At 43.8% G+C, this 22,840-nt stretch overlaps 1 protein-coding gene across 1 annotated transcript; it reads right to left on the bottom strand.

Annotated features, from left to right (window-relative positions):
• Nucleotides 1-1,586: 1,586 nt before the first annotated feature.
• Nucleotides 1,587-17,833, bottom strand: NPM1 (nucleophosmin 1). The gene is made up of 11 exons (XM_075900149.2): nucleotides 17,677-17,833; nucleotides 16,903-16,982; nucleotides 14,935-15,054; nucleotides 12,987-13,080; nucleotides 12,170-12,273; nucleotides 10,338-10,405; nucleotides 9,278-9,329; nucleotides 6,686-6,775; nucleotides 5,996-6,103; nucleotides 3,162-3,236; nucleotides 1,587-1,939 (listed from the first exon to the last, which is right to left on the bottom strand). Exons 1-11 carry the CDS (start codon nucleotides 17,738-17,740, stop codon nucleotides 1,901-1,903), a joined length of 894 nt encoding a protein of 297 aa, XP_075756264.2. The 5' UTR covers nucleotides 17,741-17,833; the 3' UTR covers nucleotides 1,587-1,900.
• Between the last annotated feature and the right edge of the window lie 5,007 nt (nucleotides 17,834-22,840).

Genomic DNA, 22,840 nt, shown 5'->3' with positions numbered 1-22,840 from the left:
CAAGTGCCCCAGCAGGCACCATGGCACCACTGTCATAGACCATTAGCTTGCCACACAATCCCGTTGCAGATATACTGAAATGCATGGAGGACCGTTTGCAGTTTTTCTTTTTGGAAAAGGACTAGTTATGTTTTGAAGGAAACTTTGTAAAAGAGATCCAAGTGTGATAGAACAGTTATCTTCAGGTATATTCAAGTAGCTTAGAAGTTAGTTCTTTAACTCAAACCCATTAATACTAAAAGTTAACCGTTTCAGTACTAAAATATCCAGCTAATGAGTTTACCCCAACATGCCTCAACTCCCCAGATGCTATAAGCATTTTCATTCCACAGCAAGAATTAGTCAGTGTGACAGGGCCTGTACCAACAGGGGGGACAGAGGAAGTCCCACGCCCAGCCATACTCCAAATGCCGGGCTAAGGAACTCAGCTCAGCCTGGATTGGATGCTGGAGAGGATGGGCCTCTAGCAGCTCCAGAGATGAACCAGCCACAGATATGGACAGCAGGGGCCATGGATAAGAGACCGGAACAAGCCTCCCGAGACCCATGGAATGACTTTCACAGTGAAACTGGAGAACCCGCAAACCTCACGGATCACCCTACCATCAGAAAAAGCAGGAATGTCTGAGGGAGCTCAGGCATATTGGTGGGATTCCTCGCTGAGCTAGCCAGGGCTGTACAGACAGCAGTAATAGCACACCTCTCTGTCAACACCCCCCCTCCGACCAGGGTGTACATACACCGCCAGTCAGATATACAGATTTTAACCTAGAAGGCAATTCCCTGTTTTTGTTGGCGATGTTACTCTGAGCCCTCCTTAGGCTATAATCAATACTGGGGCTAGTAATAGCTCTACTTCATCAACTTTACCTTTTCTTAAGATTTTTGTTTTATATATTTTGCCGACTGCTTCATCCACATTTTCAGAATGTGATTTGGAAAGGCATTAACTCACACCAGACACAGCTTTAGTCCAAAACTCAAAAGCTTGGCACTCGGGGTATCTGTACAAAGGATTAGCTATTTTAATGGTCAGAGAAAAATGATATCCAAAGACTTGGAATAATGCTCTAGTGTCAGATGGAGCTGTTATATGCATGGCACATATCCACAAGTAGTGTCAAAATCTTCTGAACCGAATTCCAAGAATAGGCCCTATTAAAGGATTTCCTAATGTAGCCTCCAAAACTTTCAGTCCATTGGTCTTAATGTTTACTCCAACCCAGAGAACACTGGCATGCCACAGTCTCCTAGTAGGAAGGAAGCCACTTGGGAACAGCCTGGACAATTAAAGAAGCCTTTTCTTCAAGTAAGTGCAGCCAGGATGAATCCACCATTTCCCCCATCACTTTCTGTGCTGTTTAATAATTGAACACCTGCTAATACTCACATGTAATCAGTGGTGCAAGTGTCATGCTCCGTAAGGCTGACCATCTTCAATGTGTCACGGATTCATACAAAGTCACTGTCCCAGCCTCAGACTTTTTTCTTTTAATCTCATTTCAAGACAATGTATTTTGCACCTCAGAAATTAAAAGCTCATTCAATACACAGGCAATCCCTAAGCCCATAAAAATAAACGATAGTACTTTATCAAAATACTAAATTTTATTTTCACATGTACATTTAGTTTCCCCACCACTTCCATTTGTCTGACCACCACCTCTGCTCTGCCTTATCAAAACATTCCACACATACGTAAAATGAAGCAAGGGTGGAGTCCCGTCTTTAAAAACTAAACAGGCATTTTGGACAACACATTCTTGGCAAAGTATTCTGGACGACATTTATCAGACGCTGTAGGGAAAGTTTTTAGCATTTATAAAAAGGACAGCCAAATATTAATGGTTACAGAAATAAGACTGCAGATTTTAATGAACGGTTTAAACTGTTTTCTTTCTTACAGAGTCTGTCTCCACTGCCAGAGAGCTTGAATAACCTGAAAATGTACACAAAAATGTTAGACATTGAATTAAGAATGATCCAATTACCTAACAGTACAATTTGGAAGTAACTGGACTGAACTATGCCTGTAAATATGAAGAATCTTAAAAATCAATCCTGTATTTCTTTACAGTTATACTATTGGTTAAAAGTATTAACAGTAACAAATGCTGCAATCTGAAAAGAGATGTGTAGAACACATGCTAATTTATGTTTTTGGATGTTTGCATTGAGAAGTTATCTTCTGAAAAGTGGTATTTGAGGCACAACAACAGGCAAAAGCAAGCTTCTACTCTGCTTTAGTACTAATCACAGCCACAAGAACTTGAAATGATTGCACCTCAAAGCCTTGTACAAAGAGGCACAGAACTGTTGATTAAATAAAAAAATGTGGCACCATATCTTTGACACACTATGCTGAGTATAAGTCATGTACTTTGTTGAACCAAATACTTAAAAATAAGTTATACTTCTGCACACTAAGGATTTAAAGAGAGGCAAGAGGAAGGGTGTGGACCAGCCAGGCAAATATTGGCTGAACTCTGTCTGCCCTGACTTAGTCCCAGCTATGAAGAGGATCTGACTTAACTGCTTTTAAATATTTTCTTTCAAAAACCTATGACTTTGTCAATTTAACACCTTTGAACCATGGAAAAGCATAAAACCTTCTTCCAATGATAAAATTCAGGAATTTTGATAGGGAAATAGAAGACTTATTAATGGTCAAGCAATAACTAATCCCCTACCTTCCTGATACCAGTTTCTGGCATGCTCTCTCCAAAGAGAGGGCTTTGGAAGACAAAGAAATAAGACTGCCACAATGCCTATTGCAAAACAATTCCCCCTTCCCACCCATGCCGTAACAAAAGAAAGTTTAAGAGCAGACTAGCCCGAGTCACCAAACTCAGCAGCAGGGAAAACCACAGTTCATTTCCTTAGCCAATATGGTGCCAAAAGGAAAATTCTGTGGGTTAGTAAGCAAGAGATAATTTACTAACCATATAAAAGCTGGAAAAATGTAATAAAACATTAGCTTTTTCATCTTAGCCAACTAAACCCTTAAAACAGTTTCCATTTGTTTAATGTGAGGTATTGTTTGTGGTTTGTAACCCTTTGCAACAGTCCAAAGTTTGTAGAAATTAAAAGCGGAAAAGAATCTATAAATCTTAGAACAAAAGTTCTTTTGGATTTTTCCAAGCCACAGTAAATTTAGTTACCTTCTGGTCCTGGGTCCTGAAACAATTTTTAACATAGTTGACAAATTTGGCTTCCAGTTTAGGAAGGGCAGAACCCTATTATAAAAAAAAAGTTCAGTGTATGTAAAGTCAATGAATAGACAGAAAACCCTTATGAGATGGGTTTTAAATCCTTAGTACAAATAAAAATGTTCAAAGTGAACTACAGTGTAAAGAAAATCCTGTAATCCAAAGTAATTTAAAATATTTTCAGCATGATCAAGGTTCTTTTATCAAATCCAGTACCCTAGTATGAGGCCCTTGCATAAGTAGTTGACTCTCCTTAAAATACAGGGATAATTCTATCTATAATCACATTTCAGAGCATTAGAGGCCAACACTTTCATAGCACAGATCAGGGGTGGGCAATCATTTTTGATGGGGAGCACTGCAAGAAAGTGGTCACGGGCTGCACTCTTCGATATTAAAGGAGGAAGTGTGGGATCTGGGATGGAGGTTGGGTGCAGAAGGGAGCTTGGGATAAGGTATTGGAGTGGAGGAGGGAGAGTGGGGCTTGGGTGAAGGAGACAGTTGTGACATAGGGTAGGGAACTGGGGTGCAGGAGTCTGGGTGGTAACCTAGGGTGGAGGGGAGTGTGATCTGGGAGGGGGTATGGGTATACGAGGGGGGCAGAGGGTTTGGGTATGTTGAGTGGGGGTGGGAACAGAAGGTTGGGGAAGAGAGGGGTGCTAGAGGCAGGCTCTGGCCAGACTTACAAGCTAGCAGCCCAACCAGCCTGCCTGCTTGCCTCGCACCTGCATAGCCATGGGATTGTGGGAATAACTGAGCCTAAGGGGAAGGCGACTTGGTGCTTCTTGTGCTGCCTGTTGTTCAAAGCACAAGCAGACAGCCGAAGGGATTGTGCTGGGAACAGCAGGTACACCTGAAGCCTTATATCCTCTGCTCCAGGCTCTCAGTTTTTAAAGAGAAACAGCCCTGTACCCACTTTTCTGAGCAGTGTGTGGGGCAAGCAGGGGAGCCTGTCTGGGGCTCCCTGCAGTGTCCATAGGCTGGATCCAGTGGCTTGGAGGGAAGAATCTGGCCCGCAGGCCTTATTTTGCCCAGGCCGGGCTTATATTGCTGGCTGTTACATATCAGCATGCACCTAAGTGTGAGGCATCTACCAAGTTGGAAGGCATCTCTGGGATTCAATGTGCAAGCAATTTGCAGGGACATCCAGGGACTTAGGTCTTCAGCACTATTTTCCTTTAACAATAAACATCTATCTTGTATAATCCTAAGGCAAAAATACTGGTACATTTACACTGTTAGATATTATTTCATCTCAGGGAGTATCTGTTAGTCTGTATCTGCAAAAATAATTAGGAGTACTATGGCACGTATGGCCTGTTTTTGTAGCGTTAAGGGCAGTGATATACCCGAACAATGAGCAAGCTTAAAATGGAAGTTTTTCTTTCCACCCTTAATAGAATCATAGAATAGCAAAACTGGAAGGGACCTCTAGAGATCATCAAGTCCAGTCCCCAGCTCTCATGGCAGGACCAAAAGCAAGGTCTAGATCATCCCTGATATCTTGTCTAACCTGCTCTCAAATATCTCCAGTGTTGGAGATTCCACAACTTCCCTAGGCAATTTATTCCAGCATTTAACCACCTTGATGGTTGGGAAGTTTTTCCTAACTTCTAACCTAAATCTCCCTTGCTGCAGTTTAAGCCCACTGCTTCTTGTTCTATCCTCAGAGGCCAAGGAGAACAATTCCCCCTCCCCACTGACACCCTTTTAGAAACCTGAAAACGGCAATTATGTCTCCTTCTCAGACTTCTCTTTTCCAAACTAAAGAAGCCCAATTCCTTCAGGCTTGCCTCATAGCTCATCTTTTCTAGACCTTTAATCATTTTTGCTGCTCTTCTCTGGACCTTCTCCAATTTCTCCACATCTTTCTTGAAATGCGGTGCCCAGATCTGGACACAATATTCCAACTGAGGCCTAATCAGCGTAGAGTTACTTCTCGTGTCTCTCAAAACACTCCTGTTAATGCCTCCCAGAATCACGTTTGCTTCCCCTCCTCCCCCGTGTCACTCGCCTGACTCTTATTTAGCTTATGGTCCACTATGAGCCCTAATTCCCTTTCTGCAGTACTCCTTCCTAGACAGTCGCTTCCCATTCTGTATGTGTGAAACGGACTGTTCCTTTCCAAGTGCAGCACTTTGCATTTGTCCTTATTAAACTTCATCCTACTGTTTTATACTAAATGTCAAGGCAATTATTTTAGAACCAATCTTTTGAAATAAAGTGGCCAACAAGACTTTTACCTCTGAGCCAAACTCTGAAGGACAAAATGCTAATATTGAGTCACTCTGCACTACTCAGATCCCCAAATGCACTTCAAGTTAAATCAGATGTTAAGGGTGTGTTTCTTTGAAGGCATCCACCTTCCTCATCTATAGAGCCAGACAGAGGGCATAACTCAGTCTATGGAACCCTTTATTGAAGGTGATGAATGAGGAAGTACACATCTTAACAGATTCTCCTCAAGGTTCTCCAGGGCTACACCAAACTTTTTTATTTACTGGGCCAAGTTTTCAAACTTGTGCATCTGTAACACCAATTAAACACTCAAATCTGATTTAGGAATTGAAGTAAGTCTTTAGGGGTACAACTTTAAGACAGCTTGATATTTAGTTCTGAGCACACAAATACTGAAGATGATGAAGACTGAAAACATGAAACCCTGGAATGCCATTTTCATTGTGTCTTCAGTGTCTAATTCTCTCCCTGTGGGTAGCATTGCTAAGCTACTTGAAGACAGTGACAAACCGCTCAATTTGGTGTAACATCAAATAGTTTAAACTCACCTTTTCAAGGGTTGCCTGCATCTTTGCTTTAATCTCCTCTAGTGAAAGGGGTACTTTTGGTGATTTTGGAGTTTGTGGTTTATTTTCCTTTTTATTAGACGCTGGCGTCTGAAAAAAAAAAAAGCAGTTTGTTATAATCTTTTGTAAAAAGTTAGCAATGCAAAGACGCTACTATAATTCATTTACTTCAACTTTTCTTTTTTAAATAGTTATAAAACATTGCTCAAACTATACAAAGGAAGTCACTATATACACAGAATATACTGGACATCACAAAGTATCCTGAGATCAAACACAGATGTTAATACTCAATGAATTCCTTCTTACTCCAGATTTTACTTCCAATCTTCAATAAACTATTAGAAAAGGTATCAAAATAAAAAATTACGTAATTTGTGCCCCTTCTTTCAACTGGTGACCTGCTTTGATGGGGAACATGTATAAACCACTCAAGCCTTAGAGTGATATTTATGTTACAAAAATTTACTTAGAAAATACTCAACTAAAAATAGGTGCCTGAATGGTAATTGTAGCTTAAAAAGGTTTAGACCCAATCTCTCCTTTACCATCCTTACTTCACCTATCTGGACTAAGTTCAGCTACCTTTCATCCCAAATACAAGCCCAGTAAGCTACTAAAAAGCCAAATGTTAGGCCAAACTGAAAATTTACATTATATTCAGTCACTCACTTTTGATTTAGGGGCTGGGGTGGACGGCTTAGAATCTTTTCCATTCTGCTTTGATTTTGGAGTATTTTTTGCTGACAAGTCCTTGGCAGGCTGAAATTACAAGCATTTTACACTTAACTTCACACAACACAACAGGAGAAAAGCAATAAATAACCACAAAGAAGTAAATTGCTCAGTTTAGTAACTATCTTGAACAAAAACAAGGAGTCCAGTTGCACCTTAAAGGCTAACTTTTTTTTTTTTTAGGGCATAAGCTTTCATGGTTGCAGCTCGCTTCAAAGACATGAAGTGAAACAGCTGGCAGGGATTTATACATGCATACAGAAATGGGGGTGTTATATCAGCGCTAATGATGCGAATTCAGAGCAAATATGACCCACTTCCAAAAGTGATCAGATAAATTACTTTATCATAATAAACTAGCCATTCCCAATCCCTTATTCCGAGGGATAGAGCCCTGTGTAGATACAAAAATGTGATCCACATTCAATCCACATCTGTCAGGCTCAATTCATCTGACCTGCAGTCCGGATTTTACTCATACCCAACAACAAATCTGGAGGGGAGAAGGGGAGCACAGGTAAGCAAGGAGGGGGCAGGGCCAGCACTCAGGCCCTCTTGCAGGGAGATTTAGGACACAGATCCTGGAACTACCCCTCGCTCCACCTGGCAAGGGAAGAGAGCTGTGTGGATATCTGCTCCACTATCTGTGGACATCTGCAGATATGCAGGACTCTATTGATGGTGTTAAGTCTGCACATGAATTCCAGCTCAGCGGTTTCACTGCTGCAGCCTGGTCAGTCTATGTCCACAGCAGCTTTCCCTATAATCTTAGCCACCCAGGAGAGATTCAAATGCCACCCAGCTGATTAGCAGAGCATTGACAGCCGTTAGCATACGTTTTCACTAGTGGTGTTACATCCGCACATGCCTCCGCACATCAAATTTATTCTACACATGGATGGAAACATTGGTCCACGGAGGTCAAAATGCTCTATTTAATGTTTTGTGTAGAGACAGTGCCGTTTGTCCAACTGATATTGGAAATGAGACTGCAACTCCATTTTCATTATGGGTCTTGCCTGACCAAAATCCTCTGCCCCATATCCACATTTGCACAGCTCACCAGCCGCGTGGAACTGCATGCAGCGCATGCGCAGTCAGAGCTATGCATGCGCTGACCGCACTGCATGGCCACGCCGGGCTAAAATCTACTCGCAACAGGTGAGTAGATTGCCTTAATTATCAAGCCCTGCACCTTTCTACCAACTCAATTTCTAGAGTAATGCTTATGCCTACGACTGGCAAAGTACTGAATTATGTGCACCCTGTGATGCTTCTATTTCTACTGTTGCATGATTGATCTGAAGCACTCTGGTATTTAGCAGCTTTGATCTAGCACACATGCAGTTTAAGAGTTGTCAAAATATACCAAGAATTAATATATGTATCAGCATGCAAAGAAAAGATCTAGTATTAACTGTATTAGTTTAAAGTAGAGGCTTTAACAGCTGCAAATACAAACTGAATGAAGAACTATTCATATATAATTACTGGGTGAAATTATTCTGAATTAAATGAAAGCTGGTGGTTTCATTTTCTGTATCATGCTGATAACCTACATGCATAGCTCTGAAGTAAGCTGACTAGTTCAGTTTTTGCATTACTTTAAATCAGTGGTCTCCAACCTTTTAGAGGATGAGATCACTTTTTTAACACTTTTTTAATTTAAGTGCAATCCAGGATCTACCTCAAACCCAAATACTTTTGCCCTACCTCCTTTGTGCCTCTTATCCAAGGCCTTGCCCTTGCTCACTCCATCCTTCCTCCCTCCCATCAGGCAGAGGCAGAAGGTTGGGGCACAGGTTCTGGTCTTTGGCTAATGAATTTGGAGCATCAGAAGGGCTCTGAGCTGAGCCTGGGGCAGGAGTTGGGGTGAAGGAGGAGGTTCACGGTCAAGCTCTGTAAGGGAGTTTGGGTCTAGGAGGGCTTGGGAGGAAACTTCGGGTGCAGGAGAGGATACATGATTGGGACAGGGATTCAGAATGCAGCCTCCAGCTGGACACTGTTTACCACAGGTAGCTCCTGTTTAGTGAAATGGGGCTAAGTCAGGCTCACCCCTACCCTAGCCCTGTGCCACTCCCAAAAGCAGCCAGCAAACTCTCTCCATCCCAAACCCTGTTGGTGCCTCCCACCCCCTTCTGTGGAGATAGACTACAGGGTGGGAGAGGGGAACAACTCCACAGCAAAGGGCAGGAGCTGCACAGCAGTGGGGGGAGGGGGGGGGGGGGGAGAAAAGCAGCTGAAGTCCTGCACTTGATAGCCTCTTGGCCAAACCAGTCAAGATCACCTGTCAGAGGCTCCAAGATCTACCAGTAGATCCCAATCTACAGGCTGGTGACCACTGCCTTAAATGCTCTCAAAGTTGAAATTGATTTCATAAAATAAGCAGCAAGCTACAATAGTCATGTGTAGCTGAGAAGTTTCAACTACCTATATATCTGAACACCGTTTTCATTATAATTTAGCTGATACTATAGATATACAAGTTATCAGAAATCCAGACAAACATTGTCTCAAATATGAACTTACTTTTTTCACTGGAATCTTCTCTTCCTCTTCATCTAAGTCATCATCATCATCACTAAAATTAAAAATTCAGTTACTTAAACAGCCTACCCCCAATATGTACATAACTATGTAAATTAACCCACTTACTACTGTAGTAATTTGGGAAGTTAATCAGAGCAGCTCACTAAGATATACATATCCACTGTATTTCATATAAAATAAACGTGCAAATTGCCACTTCAATTACATACAGCCCTTCAGTGTTGTGTGTTTATAAAATAGAAAACACTTGCAAAATATTCTACAAAACTGTTCAAAAACCAAGAGATTTAAATAGTCTAAGGGTGTCTGGCTTAAAATTACTTTCTTCCCTTCTTTCAGACCTCTGGAAAAGTTGCTTTACTTCTACCCACCACTGCATTTCCCCTAACACTTTTTCTTACTCCCTTTATTACCATCTGCTCTTAGAAAACTTTAAAGGGGATTTGCTGGACAAGGGGAGGCCCCTCCCCTTAAGGCCCTTACTGCCCTCTGGGACTAGAGCTCCAAGGCTCCACCACCACTAGGGTCAGATCTCCCTGCTGTGTTGACCACACAATGGATGTAAGTGACCAGCCAATTATCTGATAAACTTTTGCTTATCAGGTAGGTTGACTAGTCCCACCCCTCCCCCATTGCGGAGGGGAGGTGGGGAACCAGCTTAAAAGCTGGTTCCCCTCCCACATCATCTCCGGGGGTGAGGGTGGTGGACCAGGGGGAGCTGCAAATCCCACTGAGGCTGCCATTTATTGACTAATCAATTAAATTTAATATCCCTTAGCCTCTAACAAGATTCCCAGCTGAGCTGCCAGCCCCACCTTTGCTCTGACCACACTCTTGCCCCCAGCCAGACCTCCTTGTTCCTGGACACTAGAGTCCAGAAACATCCATGGTCTTACCAGACCATAAAATCCCAGTTTAGGGAGGTACAATCTGCAAGTCAAAATATCTTGATTCTAAATTATGCATATTTTCATGCTGTGAAGTTGCTACTACCGAAAACTAAACATTTAAGAATGTACTGTAAAAATAAGATACACACTCTTCATCATCTTCATCCTCATCATCGTCATCCTCATCGTCATCATCTTCAGACAATTTTGCTTTTTTCTTTAGGGGAAAAGAAAGTTTTACAAGTCTGGTTACAAAGTTTAGCAAATGGTTTTCTGAATGTACAATACAGATGGTACACAAGCTGATCGGAAATTTGTTCTTCCCATGAACAGTATTATATAATTTACAAGATGAAAGTCTTTTCTATAGCGTTGCACCAGTTTAAAGACATCACTCTTCAAGTCAAAATTAACCCAGTGCCAGTTGTTTCTTGGCACAGCAAACAAATTTAACCTTCGTATTGGTAAATTTAGACAAACTAATCAGATATTGGTTTAAAACCTACACAAAAAGCTGTTTAATAAATTAAGTTGAAGTTAAACATTTATCTTATGTAGAAAAATCAGTTCAGCTAATACCAATAAATTAAAAGCTTTACCAAATCCATTTAAGACCCTGTCATGATTATGAGGGTTAACCAGCAGCCTGGGGATTAAGGAGTTAACTACACCTAGCCAGATGGAGTGACCAATAGGAATGTAGGTAGGACTTTCAAAGCAAGACAAAGGTTACTTTGTGTGTCCTGATTTTTATAATAGGGGTGAGATTTCCCAAATGATCTTTCCCCTAATCTTGTTATATTTGAGTGGTGGCAGCAGAAGTTCTATTCCCAACATCTAGGTTTTTAAGTTTTTGGGGGAAATTTTATACCAAAGCCTGGTAGATAAGGCTTTGGGGTACACTTGCTGGCCCCCACTTCTGCATTTATCATGCCAGAATGGGGAAAGCCATGGAAGACCCCCCCCCCTAAAAAAACCCTGCCTAAAACGCTGGAATCAAGATACATCACTGAAAAGTGAGGTTATTGATAACACTAAAGCAAATGAGAGTCTACACACACATAGAATAAAGAGGCTATCACCATGATGGTGCAAGAAAGCAAGCACAGCATAAGGTAATTTAAATGTTTATGCATAAGCACCTTAATCCATATACTCTACAACTGTATCTACATTGGCACCCTTTTCCGGAAAAGGGATGCTAATGAGACAAGTCGGAATTGCAAATGCCACAGGGGATTTAAATATCCCCCACGACATTTGCATGAACATGGCTGCCGCTTTTTTCCAGCTCGGGGCTTTGCCGGAGAAAAATGCCAGTCTAGACGGGATCTTTCGGAAAATAAAGCCTTTTCCGGAAGATCCCTTATTCCTGATTTTAAGAGGAATAAGGGATCTTCCGGAAAAGGCTTTATTTTCCGAAAGATCCCGTCTAGACTGGGGCTTTTCTCCGGCAAAGCCCCGAGCCGGAAAAAAGCGGCAGCCATGTTCATGCAAATGCAGCGGGGGATATTTAAATCCCCCGTGGCATTTGCAATTCCGACTTGTCTCATTAGCATCCCTTTTTCGGAAAAGGGTGCCTATGTAGACACAGCCTACAAGTATAAGCCAGAGCTGGCAAGAAAAGCCATTGCCAAATCTGGTCCCAATGTGGTTAGAGAAATTAAACATATGCTCACCAGCTTGTTTTCTTCCGCATTGTTCACAATTGTTACACAATAAACCTCAGAATTTTTACACTAAAAAACTGAAAAATACTAGCCATTATCAGACTGTTGAATATACTTTAGAACGATGTTTGAGAAAGTTTTAGGACTGAATGTCGGGATCCAAGTACCAGGTAACCTCTCTCCTGTAGCCATCAACAACTTAAACGGGGTAAAGAATGGAGAAAGCATTTGCTTTCCCTGCTTTAGATAGCAGTGACAAACTCTTCCAGGAGAAAGTTTTGAACATACTTCATAAGTAACCTCAACTCTACCTGTGGCGTTTTAGCTGCTATTCCACTTGCTGGTCTCTTTGATGAAGTGTTTAATATCTTTACTTCATCGTCCTCATCTTCTGACTCTGGTTCTTCCTCCAGTGCTAAGAAACAACACATGAATATTTTTGTACAAGGTCCCAATGGTTGACCATATTAGGGTCACCCAGAGCTAAGGAAAAAGTGATCTAATTTTTAATTCAGATAAAACAGATCACTGCCAATTTTCTTCGGGCTGGAGTTCCTTCGAAGAGTTTTAAAATTAAAAACGCAAAGAAACTAGGTTTTAACATTAAACAGTCATGTTACCCAAAATTCAATCTAACTATTTTTGGTCTCTGTATACATTTAATTTTACAAAACTGCATTATCAATTAATGTTTCAGTGGATATAGGATCAGTCATATATGATTAGTGCAAGTGTAGCGTCCTTCCACAGACAAAGATTAATTAACAATAACTAGATACAATTCAAATGGAAGCATCTTAGGGCGAAGGAATGGCCATCTCTTAGGTGACAGGTTTAATTCAGCTTCTCTGGAGAGGGCTGGAGACTCAAGCAGTGAAATTTTCCCAGAAAGAGTAAACAAAGAAATTTGGTGTTAATGACAGCATTTAAAACCAAAGGGTTAAAGAGGAACAATGGGACGAGCTTTTGTAGCAGAGGGGTCATTTTTGGCCTAGTGAGTGTCCAACATGAGGAGCTTCACCTGAGCTGTGACACAAAATACCCATCTGGTCATCTTTGAAGGCATTCTATATCTGTAGGATTAATGGGAAAGTTTTACTTAAAAATGCATTGTCATACAATACATACCTACAAGATGCTGGCCACTGACATAAACAGGCCCAGAACCACTTTTCAACCTCAAAACGACTGGAGGTGTAATCTCAAAGCCACCTAAAGAAACCTAAGGAGAAAGTATGTGTGTTATTTAACAGATTGATGGCAAATTAGTGAATATTTGAACACCAAGTAGTAAATGCCCGAAAAATAAGCCAATCAAAATGTTGCAGAAACAATGAAATGGTAGAGATGAGAAAGCTGTCATTAACAGAAACGCAACAAACCAGTATCTTCTTCGTTAGGAGCAGTTGAGGAGGAATTACTGGAATGCTCAGCAGGCATAATTTATAATCCATGTACCAGTGGTACCCACTCCAATACCTCTACCCCTGCTGTAAAGCATGGGTGGGAACCTTTTTTGGGTTAGGGGCCACTAACCCCCAGAAAAATCAGCCGGGGGCCATACACAAGTGAGAACCAAAGAAAAAACCCTCACTGACTGAGGAGACAGACACACTCCACACATTCCCCTTGCACCAGGCTAGTACACTGTGCACTCCAGCCCCGTGGGAGGATGGTGGGGGAGCTGGCACTAGCAATGTAAGTGACTTGTTTACTATCCAATAAGCAAAAGCTTATCGGATAGTCAATTAGACCCTCAACTAGTCACTCCCCCCTGTCTCCCGCCGCCTGTCAAGAGGCAGCAAGTGAGGATGAACAGGAGCCAGTACTGGGGGAAACTGGCTTAAAAGCTGGTTCCCCCCAGCACTGTCTCTGTAGGGGCGGAGAGGGGGGGAAGAGAAGGTAGCAGGAACCGGGTGAAAGCCAGGACAGCTGATTCCTGCCTTGAATTAGTTATGTCCCCCTCCCCCCCCACCCACACCCGCCTTTTAAATTTATATGGCTCGTGTGCAGTGGGATTGACCCTGCGCAGACTAGCAATTAGCTGTCCCTGGTTGGGATTGGGTTCCTCCTGCTGCACTTTAGCTGGGCGCTAACTTCGCTGCGGCTCCCGCACTTATCGACTAACCAATGGAAAATCCATCAACTAGTCAATTAAAATAAATGTAACATCCCTAGCTAGAGCACCAGCACAGGCTCCCCAATGCTGGGGGGAGCTCTGAGCCTCAGGGGCCAGATCCAGACAAGCCAGGGGCCACATCCAGCCCCAAAGCCTGAGGTTTCCCAACAATGTAATGTTTTGTAGCATGTAATTTATTATACTACAATCTTTTACTTCTAAACTACAACCAAAGACTCAAGTGTTCTACTAGCTGCAATGAACAGGTAAGACCAAGAGAAGCTTGGCAGGTATCTAAAGCTTAAGAGTTCTCATCTCACTATAGACCCACATCAATATACAGGTTGTGTGGATTTATCAGAGTCCTCAATTCCACCTTTACAGGGAATACTTTGAAGAGATAATAGTAATATAGACTTATAAACCACTGTGGAACCCAATGTCTTTCCCCAAAGGATACACATAGAGCTCTACAAGGCTAACGAATAAAGCAACAGAAACTTAAACCTAACGCATGCAGTCCTGACTGAACACCTAGATGCACATCAGCTGACTACTATGGTTTCAGCTGTTTGTTTCTAAACCATTTTGAATTAAGGCAACTTACTCAGATCCAGCTGAAAACAAGACAAGCTTCCATTAAGAGATTTAAGAAACCTAAGACTACCCAAAAAGCTTTCCATACTTTAATTAAAATGGAGGCTTTATAAAGTTAAAAATTCTTCCATATTTCAAACGAAACCTGAGTTATACCCATATCCAAGAACCTGAGAATGTAATGACCAGAGAATCATGAAGAACAAATGAAACAAATATTTAAAAAAATTCTTAACTTCAGGTGTTAACGTGAGAAACAAGGATTTGCTTTACTATGATTTCCACTGTGTTAGTATGTCTTAGTGAGACTATTATTAATAAACTTTGGTGTGAAGTGGTAATGTACAGGCTTGTCCTTACCGTAGGCTGTACTGACATTTTCAAAGATGCCAGTGTGACCTTAATAGGGTTCCCTTCATAGTCCAATGCCTCAGCTTCTATGACATGCAATTCATCTTTGACACCAGCACCCAAACTAACCTATGCAAGAAGTGAAATATATTATCCTTTCTGAAAAGCTGAACCACCATTCTAACTTGTAAAATTATTACGATAAACTTTTACATTCAAATACATCTTCAATACATTCATGAGTTTAATATTTTTATCTTGTATGACATTTCTTGTTTATGTTTTACTATGTTCTGTAGCTTTTTTTATATTGACCTTGTAACATTTAAGGGACAGGCTACTCTTTAAAAACTTACTATGTACTAATAAATTACTATCTGTTAAATTATGAAACGTCATATTATGAATGTTGAATACTTCAGAACAAATTCTCCATAGTGATGCTGCTCGAAGTGAAGGCTGTCATTCCTCCATACTCATGCAGTTAATGTGATCAGTGTTGAAGTGTGGCTAGGAGGCAGGCATGCTGCTGGCAAGTGGCCTTTTTTGCTTTTGTACATGTAACCTTAGCTGCTAGAAGTTTGTGTATGTAGAACAATAGTTTTTTATCCCACGCTAACTGCATTAGAGGCAATACCTTTTCCTACTGTTAGGATTGTAGCAAAACAGTTGCAGATACAGAAACTTAAGACAGTATTTTTTACTGTGAACTTTCTTAGATCATCCTTGACTTAAAATACATTTGATTCCAGGGAAACCATGCTCATTTATTATGAGAAACATTGTTCTAGTAATGAACATATATGTTCATCTGAGTAGGACATTATAGTACACTAGCACATTTACCTGGTGTTGCTTGGCTCCTTAAGGAGGGACTCAAAGCAGAGGGCTGGGAATTTGGGGCGTGTGCAGGAGTGAGATGGGGTTTGTGTGTTTATGTAGGTAAAAGCCTATCCTCCAAAATCTGTACCAGGGCTGCTTGCTCTTTCCCCTTTCGGAAGGAGCAAAGCACTCCCCAGTCAGAGTGAGGAATGCAGCAAACTTTTTGTTTTCATATGTACCAACAAGTTTTATTAAATAAAGTTAAAAAAGTTGTTTTGTGTATTTTATTTTGCATTTCTATTAAAATATAGCATGAGAATCTAATAGAGAAACGCAGCATTCACCATTTTCTAACATACGTTATGCTATTTAATAGCTTAAATAAGTCTGTATATATAGTGTAACCTGGCTAGCATAAAACATCAAAAACAAGAATGTATGTAGTTGCAAATCAAAATATTTTCATAAATTGAAAATCAACATCTTTATAAACCCACAATTAAAACTGTGTATTTAAATTGTGGTTCCTTGCTTGTCATGATTAAAATCAGTGATTTAAATCCCTTCACCCTGCTATGGGGCAAAAGCGAAGTTGTACTACATCAAGTCTTACAATGGAAAATACTGAATTGTGCGACTGGCAAATAAGTGAACAAATTGCTTAGTAACAAAATATTTAAGCTCAACATCTGGGTGTTTTATTTTAGAAGTGGAGAAAGATATAATAAATACTCAGTTTGTATTACAAATCCCTTTCACTTTTCCAAAACAGAGTTCCTCTGTACCAATCTAGAATATATGTTTATTTTAAAAGTTGGTTTCTCTTCATCTTCACAAAACAAGGGTTCTTAGGCAATTACTGTTGACGACTTCAAAAATTATGAAGAAAAGCTAGTAAAAATTACAGACAGAATAGAAAAGTTTCATATAATTTTACAGTGACCCCAAATTACTTTTTATAGTAGTATAATAGTTTTTTTATAAATGTCACGATGCAGCACCAAAACACAAAGGAACACAGAATTCCATGCTGAACACAGCAGGACAGGCTGGGAGAATAATTCAGTTATTCACATGTATTGCTGCCCACCATTGGGAAAGGGGGAAACCATTCTTGCAGCTCTCCCATGTGTGTTTCCTGAGACAAGGACTTACTGTTCTCAGTGACAGCTGGTGTTCGTTTTCCTCATCATCCACCTTGAAATGAAAGTCCTTATCTGCTTTTAGCTCACAACCTGCAAGAGACACAGGGCGAGTAGGTTGGCGATGAAACGCTGCGTCTCTCCGCTTCCGCAGCATCCCCAGCCCGCGTTTCAGAAGTCTGCACGCGGGTGCAACACGCAGACGCCTCCGCAGGCCACACCCCAGCCTGAGCAGCGGAAAGCAGCCGGCGGAGTCTGGGTACCGCAGCTCCCCGCGGCCAGAGCACGTGGCCCGCCCAGTGGGCCACCCACGGGGCCCGAGGGCGACCTGCACCAGCTGCAAAGGGTCTCGCGGGCTGGCCGGGGGATCACGTGGTAAATACGCGCCCCCAGGGTCACCCCAGCGCGTGCTCTGCCGAGCGGACGCGGCCCTTCCACGCGCTGCCACGTGCGCCCCAGGCGCGTCCCTAGGAACCAACGGCCGCCGCGGCATTCGGAGGGGGGAGGGGAGAGAACAAAGCGCCGGGCCCTGCCAGGAACTGGAGGCCGCAGCAGGCGCCACGTGCCAGCGCGCGCCACGTGGGGCGGGGGAGCCCGCCCCTAGAGCCATCCCCGCCACCCCCCCCCCCTCAGGCCCGCCAAGCCTGGTCGCGCGCCCCCACCTCACAGCCCGGCCAATGGAGCGCGCGCGACAAGCCCGCGCGCGGCCTGGGCCCAAGCGGCTGCGCCACACGCACGAGGCGGGCGGCCGCGCGCGGCGAGGTGGGGAGCGGGGGGGGGGGGTTACCGAAGAGGAAGGTCTGGGGGCGCAGGGGGCCCATGCTCTCCATATCCATGCTGCTGTCCTCCATGCTCTCGGGCCTGCTCCTCCGGCGGGCAGCGGCAGCGCTCCGGACGGAATCGCACTAAGGGACGCCTGCTCCCCGCCCACTCCCATATATAGTCTCGGCGCTCTCGCGAGAGCTGCGCGCTCCAGCCCCGCCCCTTCCCCGGGATTTCCCCCGCCGCCGCGGCCACGCGACCCCCAAGCGCCTGCGCCGGCCTCGCTCGCGTGCTCCTGCCCGGCCGCGTGAGCTCTCGCGAGCTCTGCCCCCTCCCACCCCGGCCAAGGGGGAGAGGGGCGCCGTGTGTTCAAAATGGCGGCGAGCGCCCCTCCCCCCCCCATGTCTGTGCTGCAATTAAACAGGCCCTTCACCCAGACCCCTTCACCCCACGGTGTGACGTCGCCGGGGAGCCCTGCTCCTCCCAGTGCTTGGGGACCCCAAAGTGGGTGGCCACCAACGTGCCCTCCAGTGCGTCCACCTGCGGATTTTTTTCCATCGTGTGTGGAATAAAATGTGTCTGTGCACTAAGGCATGTGCCAATGTGCACCACCACCAGAAACAACACCCAGCTGTGCACGCCCGCGCTGCAAATCAGCATTTGAATGTCTCCTGAGCAGTCGCATGGGCACATGGTTTACAGGGAACACTGGGGCTGTGTCTACACTGGCATGAATTTCCGGAACTGCTGAAAACGGAATACTATTCCGTTTTCAGTTTTTCCGGAAAAGGAGCGTCTACATTGGCAGGCTGCTTTTCCGGAAAAGCTTTTTTTCCGGAAAAGCGTCTGTGGCCAATGTAGACGCGCTTTTCCGGAAAAGAGCCCCGATTGCCATTTTCGCGATCGGGGCTTTTTTCCGGAAAAGACTACTGGGCTGTCTACACTGGCCCTTTTCCGGAACAGTGTTCCGGAATAAGGACTTATGCCCGAGTGGGAGCAGAATAGCTTTTCCGGAATAGCGGCTGATTTTGTACAGTAGAGCGTCGTTGCTTTTCCGGAAATTCAAGGGCCAGTGTAGACAGCTCGCAGCTTATTCCGGAAAAGTGGCTGATTTTCCGGAATAAGTGGCCCAGTGTAGACACAGCCTGGCTGCTTGGGCTGGCGTTAGACTTGCTGGGGCTAAAGACTGAGCCACAGGTCCCAGGGCTGCAGCTGTCCCTGGTAAGGCTCAGGTTGCAAGCTGGACCCACTGTTCTCTGTTGAGCAAGTGTGGCTCTTCCATGTGATCCACCTGGAGATGCACACGCCCTATGCTGCCATGTGCACCAAAAGCCATCCCTGGGAACAATCACCGGAGGCTGAAGTGCTTGGGCTTTTCCCCTCCTCCCAGGACAGTGGGCCTCCGGCTTTGCCTCCCCCACCCACTGCCCAGGGCTGTGGGGCTCAGGCTTTGGTTTGCCCCCGCCCTGGCATCACGTAGCATTATTTATTGTCAGAAGGGGTCATGGTGTAATGAGAGAACATTAGCCTTCGAGTAAGTATAATGTCGATATAGCCAAGGGACTATAATGTGTCTGCCCTAAGGTGACCCTACTGTTTTAAATAAATCAATATTATTCAAGAGGTGTCACTGGACAGATAAGGCCTGTCATGAGGAATGAAGCAGTTAAAATGTTCACATTCAAATTACCAATATGGGACTCTGAGTTAACACCTCACTAAGATGAATGGGGCTGATCGCAGTCTCAGACGTATTCCTGGCCTTCTGAAAACTCACATATTTTGCAACTATAACACTTGAGTCAGGTCTGCACGGCCAGCTTTTGGCAGCCTGACTATGTCAGGGGTGTGATGAGATGTCATCTCTGCCTGACATAGCTGTGCCAGCAAAAGCCCATAACATAGCTCATATTAACACTACAAAATTTCCTTTTTTTATTTTTTCCATAGGAAAATATTAACATATAGATTGTTGCTTGGTTTATGGTGTGTGTGTGAGAGAGAGAGAAGGAACACTATTTAAGGAAATTTAAGGAATGCTAGCTAAATCAAAGAGATATGTGTTGTATTTAGTTTTGAACATAGTGAGGTTTTCAGTCATTCTTATTTCATTTGGAACTGAGTTCCATAGTCTGCTTAAAGCTATTATTAAAGTTCTCTTTCCTTCAATCATAAGTCTCTACTGGGCGACAGTATTATTATTTTAGAGGAACAAACATATTGGCCGGAAAAGGGATGCAGATGAGACACGTTGGAATTGCAAATGCAGCGGGGATTTAAATTTTCCCCGCTTCATTTGTATAAACATGGCTGCCACTTTTTTCCGGCTCGGGGCCTTGCCAGAAAAAAGCACCATCTAGACGGGGATCTTTCGGAAAATAAAGCCTTTTCCAAAAGGTCCCTTATTCCTCTTAAAATCAGGAATAAGGGAATCTTTTGCCATTGTGGGACAACCAGGGGTTGCATAAACCATCCCGCTGGACTGGAGGAGAAAAGATAGGGAGAGGGAGGAGAGGATGGAAAGTGAAAGAACCCAAGGACATGACCAAGATGGGAGTGAGAGGGGGAAGAGAAGAAGAGAAGAGGGAATAGGATGGGTATGTGAAGTGGATGGGGATGCAGGAGGTGACTGAATTGTAAAAATGAATGAGGATGGGGGGCACAGGGAGTGCTGCACTGTACACAGACATAATGGGAGTGCTGCACTGTATGGAGGTGAATGGGGTGCAAGGGTGAGGGACACACTTATTACATTGAAATAAAACAAAAGAGGCTATTTTTAAAGGGGGAAGAGAGATTGCCACCCCTCAGGATACTTGGCTTTTGGGTACTATTGAGGTGGACACTGAACAAAAATTCTAGGTATGAAGTGCTGGCTCTGAGGGAGGGCTAAGGGTTGAGGTGGGGTTTTGGGGTGCTAATTCTGAGAGCGGGTTCAGAGCTAGGGCTTGGAGTCCAGGAGGGTGTTAGCTCTGGGGGGAGGTTTGGAGGTGTGTCAGGGTGTTCGAGGGGGTGCTGGTTCTGGAAATATAACATTTCTAAATAACTGTATTGCCATTGCTGATAGAGAATCTGTCTCTTGAAAGCTGAAGAACCTAAACTCCAGGGCTACGTCTAGACTGGCATGATTTTCCGCAAATGCTTTTAACGGAAAACTTTTTCCGTTAAAAGCATTTGCGGAAAAGAGCATGTAGATTGGCACGGACACTTTTCCGCAAAAGCACTTTTTGCGGAAAAGCGTTGGTGCCAATCAAGACGCGCTTTTGCACAAAAAAGCCATTTTCGCGATCGGGGCTTTTTTGCGCAAAACAATACTGCGTTGTCTACACTGGCCCTCTTGCGCAAAAGCATTTGCGCAAGAGGGCTTTTGCCCGAATGGAGCAGCATAGCATTTCCGCAAGAACACTGACAATGTTACATGAGATCGTCGGTGTTCTTGCGGAAATTCAAGCGGCCAGTGTAGACAGCTGGCACGTTTTTCCGCAAAAGCAGCTGCAACTCAGCTGGTCTTGAGGCTGATTGTGCTTATAAACAGCCCAGACACAGCTTCAGTGGATGGATTCATTGGTGCCCCATATTACCAGCAGTTCAGAGTGCTTCTCATACCTTTGACCAATGATGCTTGGTTGTTTTCTTTGCTTGTTTGTTTGTTAGTTACAGGTAGAACTTAAGTTTTGCCCAGAGAAGTTTAAAAACATATTAATATTCAAACATGGCATGAACACATGTATTGAATGCAGAGTGAAGTCCCGTAGGCAGGGACGGATATAGGGCAGGGCAAGCGGGGCAGCCGCCCCAGGCTCCGTGCTTCAAGAAGCCCTATGCATGCGCCGTGGCAAAGGGGGGCCCCGCGAAATTATGCTGCCCTGGACCCCGCGAAATGGTCATCTGCCCCTGCCTGTAGGCATTGTAAACTTCAGTTTTCAATATGTTAGCCCTTAAGAGGCTATTACTGAGGGGTTTTTAACTTTCAGGATTAGCCATCTCCAAGGCAAGTATGTGGCTGCAAGTGCTCCTCGAAGTTGTTAGCACAAGGCAAGAAGTGGGTAGGTTGGTTGTTCTGGGTCTGGAAGCCTGGAACTGTCCCTGTTTTCCCCTCTTACCAGTCTCCTGCTAAGCAGTATTGAGTAAGGTAGACTAGCGTAGAACCAAAAATCAGTTCTCACTTCAGAAGATGATGTTTAAGGAGCTACTTACTTAGGCTAGGTCTACACTACAGCTTTTTTTCGGAAAAAGCTATGCAAAATGCACTCCACATTTTGCGTAGCTTTTTCTGATTTTTTTTAAGAGGCTTTTTTGAAATTTGGCCCATCTACACTGGGCCAAATTTCAGAGAATCCCCCTCTTTCAGAAGATCCCTTCTTCCTCATGGAAGACAGGGCTTCCAAAAGAGCACGTTTGCACTTCCGCAAAAAGAAGCGGAAAAGTAAACATGTTCCCTGGACGCAGCAGAGTTTTTCCAGGATACTGGAAAACCCCCGCAGTGTAGATGTACCCTTGAGGTACAAGGAAGAGGAAAATGGGAGTTGAAAGTAACTTAGTTCCTGTTTAAATTAGGGTTTGTATTTTAACCATAGAACTGTATTATTATACAGGCCATACTCGCCCTAAGTCCAAGATACGTTCCAAAAAACAAAACAACTTAAAGTGGGTTGTTGGGTTTTTTGCATGATTTAAGAGCAGGGAATGGGAGGACTTATAATACATCAATTCCTACAAGCCTCCGTGACTTATTGCAGAACAGATGTATACCGGGGCGACTTATAGTGGAGATGCCCTGTAGTCCCTGCTCTGACAGATTTAATGTTGCCAGGTTGAGCCTATAAAACAGAAGCCTAAGGTATGAGGGGTTGGAGAGGAATGGGGAGTGGTCTTTACAACCTCTGTTTTATACAGGCAGGTCCTGCAAGTCACTGCACCAGGATATGTATCTTAAAGGGAGGTCCGGCATGCAGGAGAGGGTGCTAGCTCTGTGAGGTGGTCAGGGCTGGGGCAGGAGGCTTAGGTGCAGAAGGGGATTCAGGATGCAGCAAGGGATATGGATGCCGGCTGGGGGCGGGTTAGGGATGCAGGACGGGGTGCTTTTCAGCCCTGAATTTTGTGGATTGTGTCAGCAGAGGTGCACAAGCAGGTCTGCTGACAGGGAGATAAAGGGGACAGCTGTCCCAGGGCCTGGTGATAAAAGGGGT

The sequence above is a fragment of the Pelodiscus sinensis genome, chromosome 16 (assembly GCF_052426305.1).
Source record: "Pelodiscus sinensis isolate ZL-2025 chromosome 16, ASM5242630v1, whole genome shotgun sequence".
Taxonomy (NCBI): domain Eukaryota; kingdom Metazoa; phylum Chordata; order Testudines; family Trionychidae; genus Pelodiscus; species Pelodiscus sinensis.
This window is presented reverse-complemented; position numbering and strand designations above follow the sequence as displayed.

Coding starts and splice junctions, on each gene's coding strand:
- NPM1 (XM_075900149.2), bottom strand. CDS start 17,740: ATGGAGGACAGCAGCATGGATATGGAGAGCATGGGCCCCCTGCGCCCC. Junction 9,330..10,337: donor GAGGATGAAGATGATGAAGA/GTGTGTATCTTA, acceptor TTTTAATTTTAG/TGATGATGATGATGACTTAG. Junction 1,940..3,161: donor TCAGGACCCAGGACCAGAAG/GTAACTAAATTT, acceptor GTACATTTTCAG/GTTATTCAAGCTCTCTGGCA.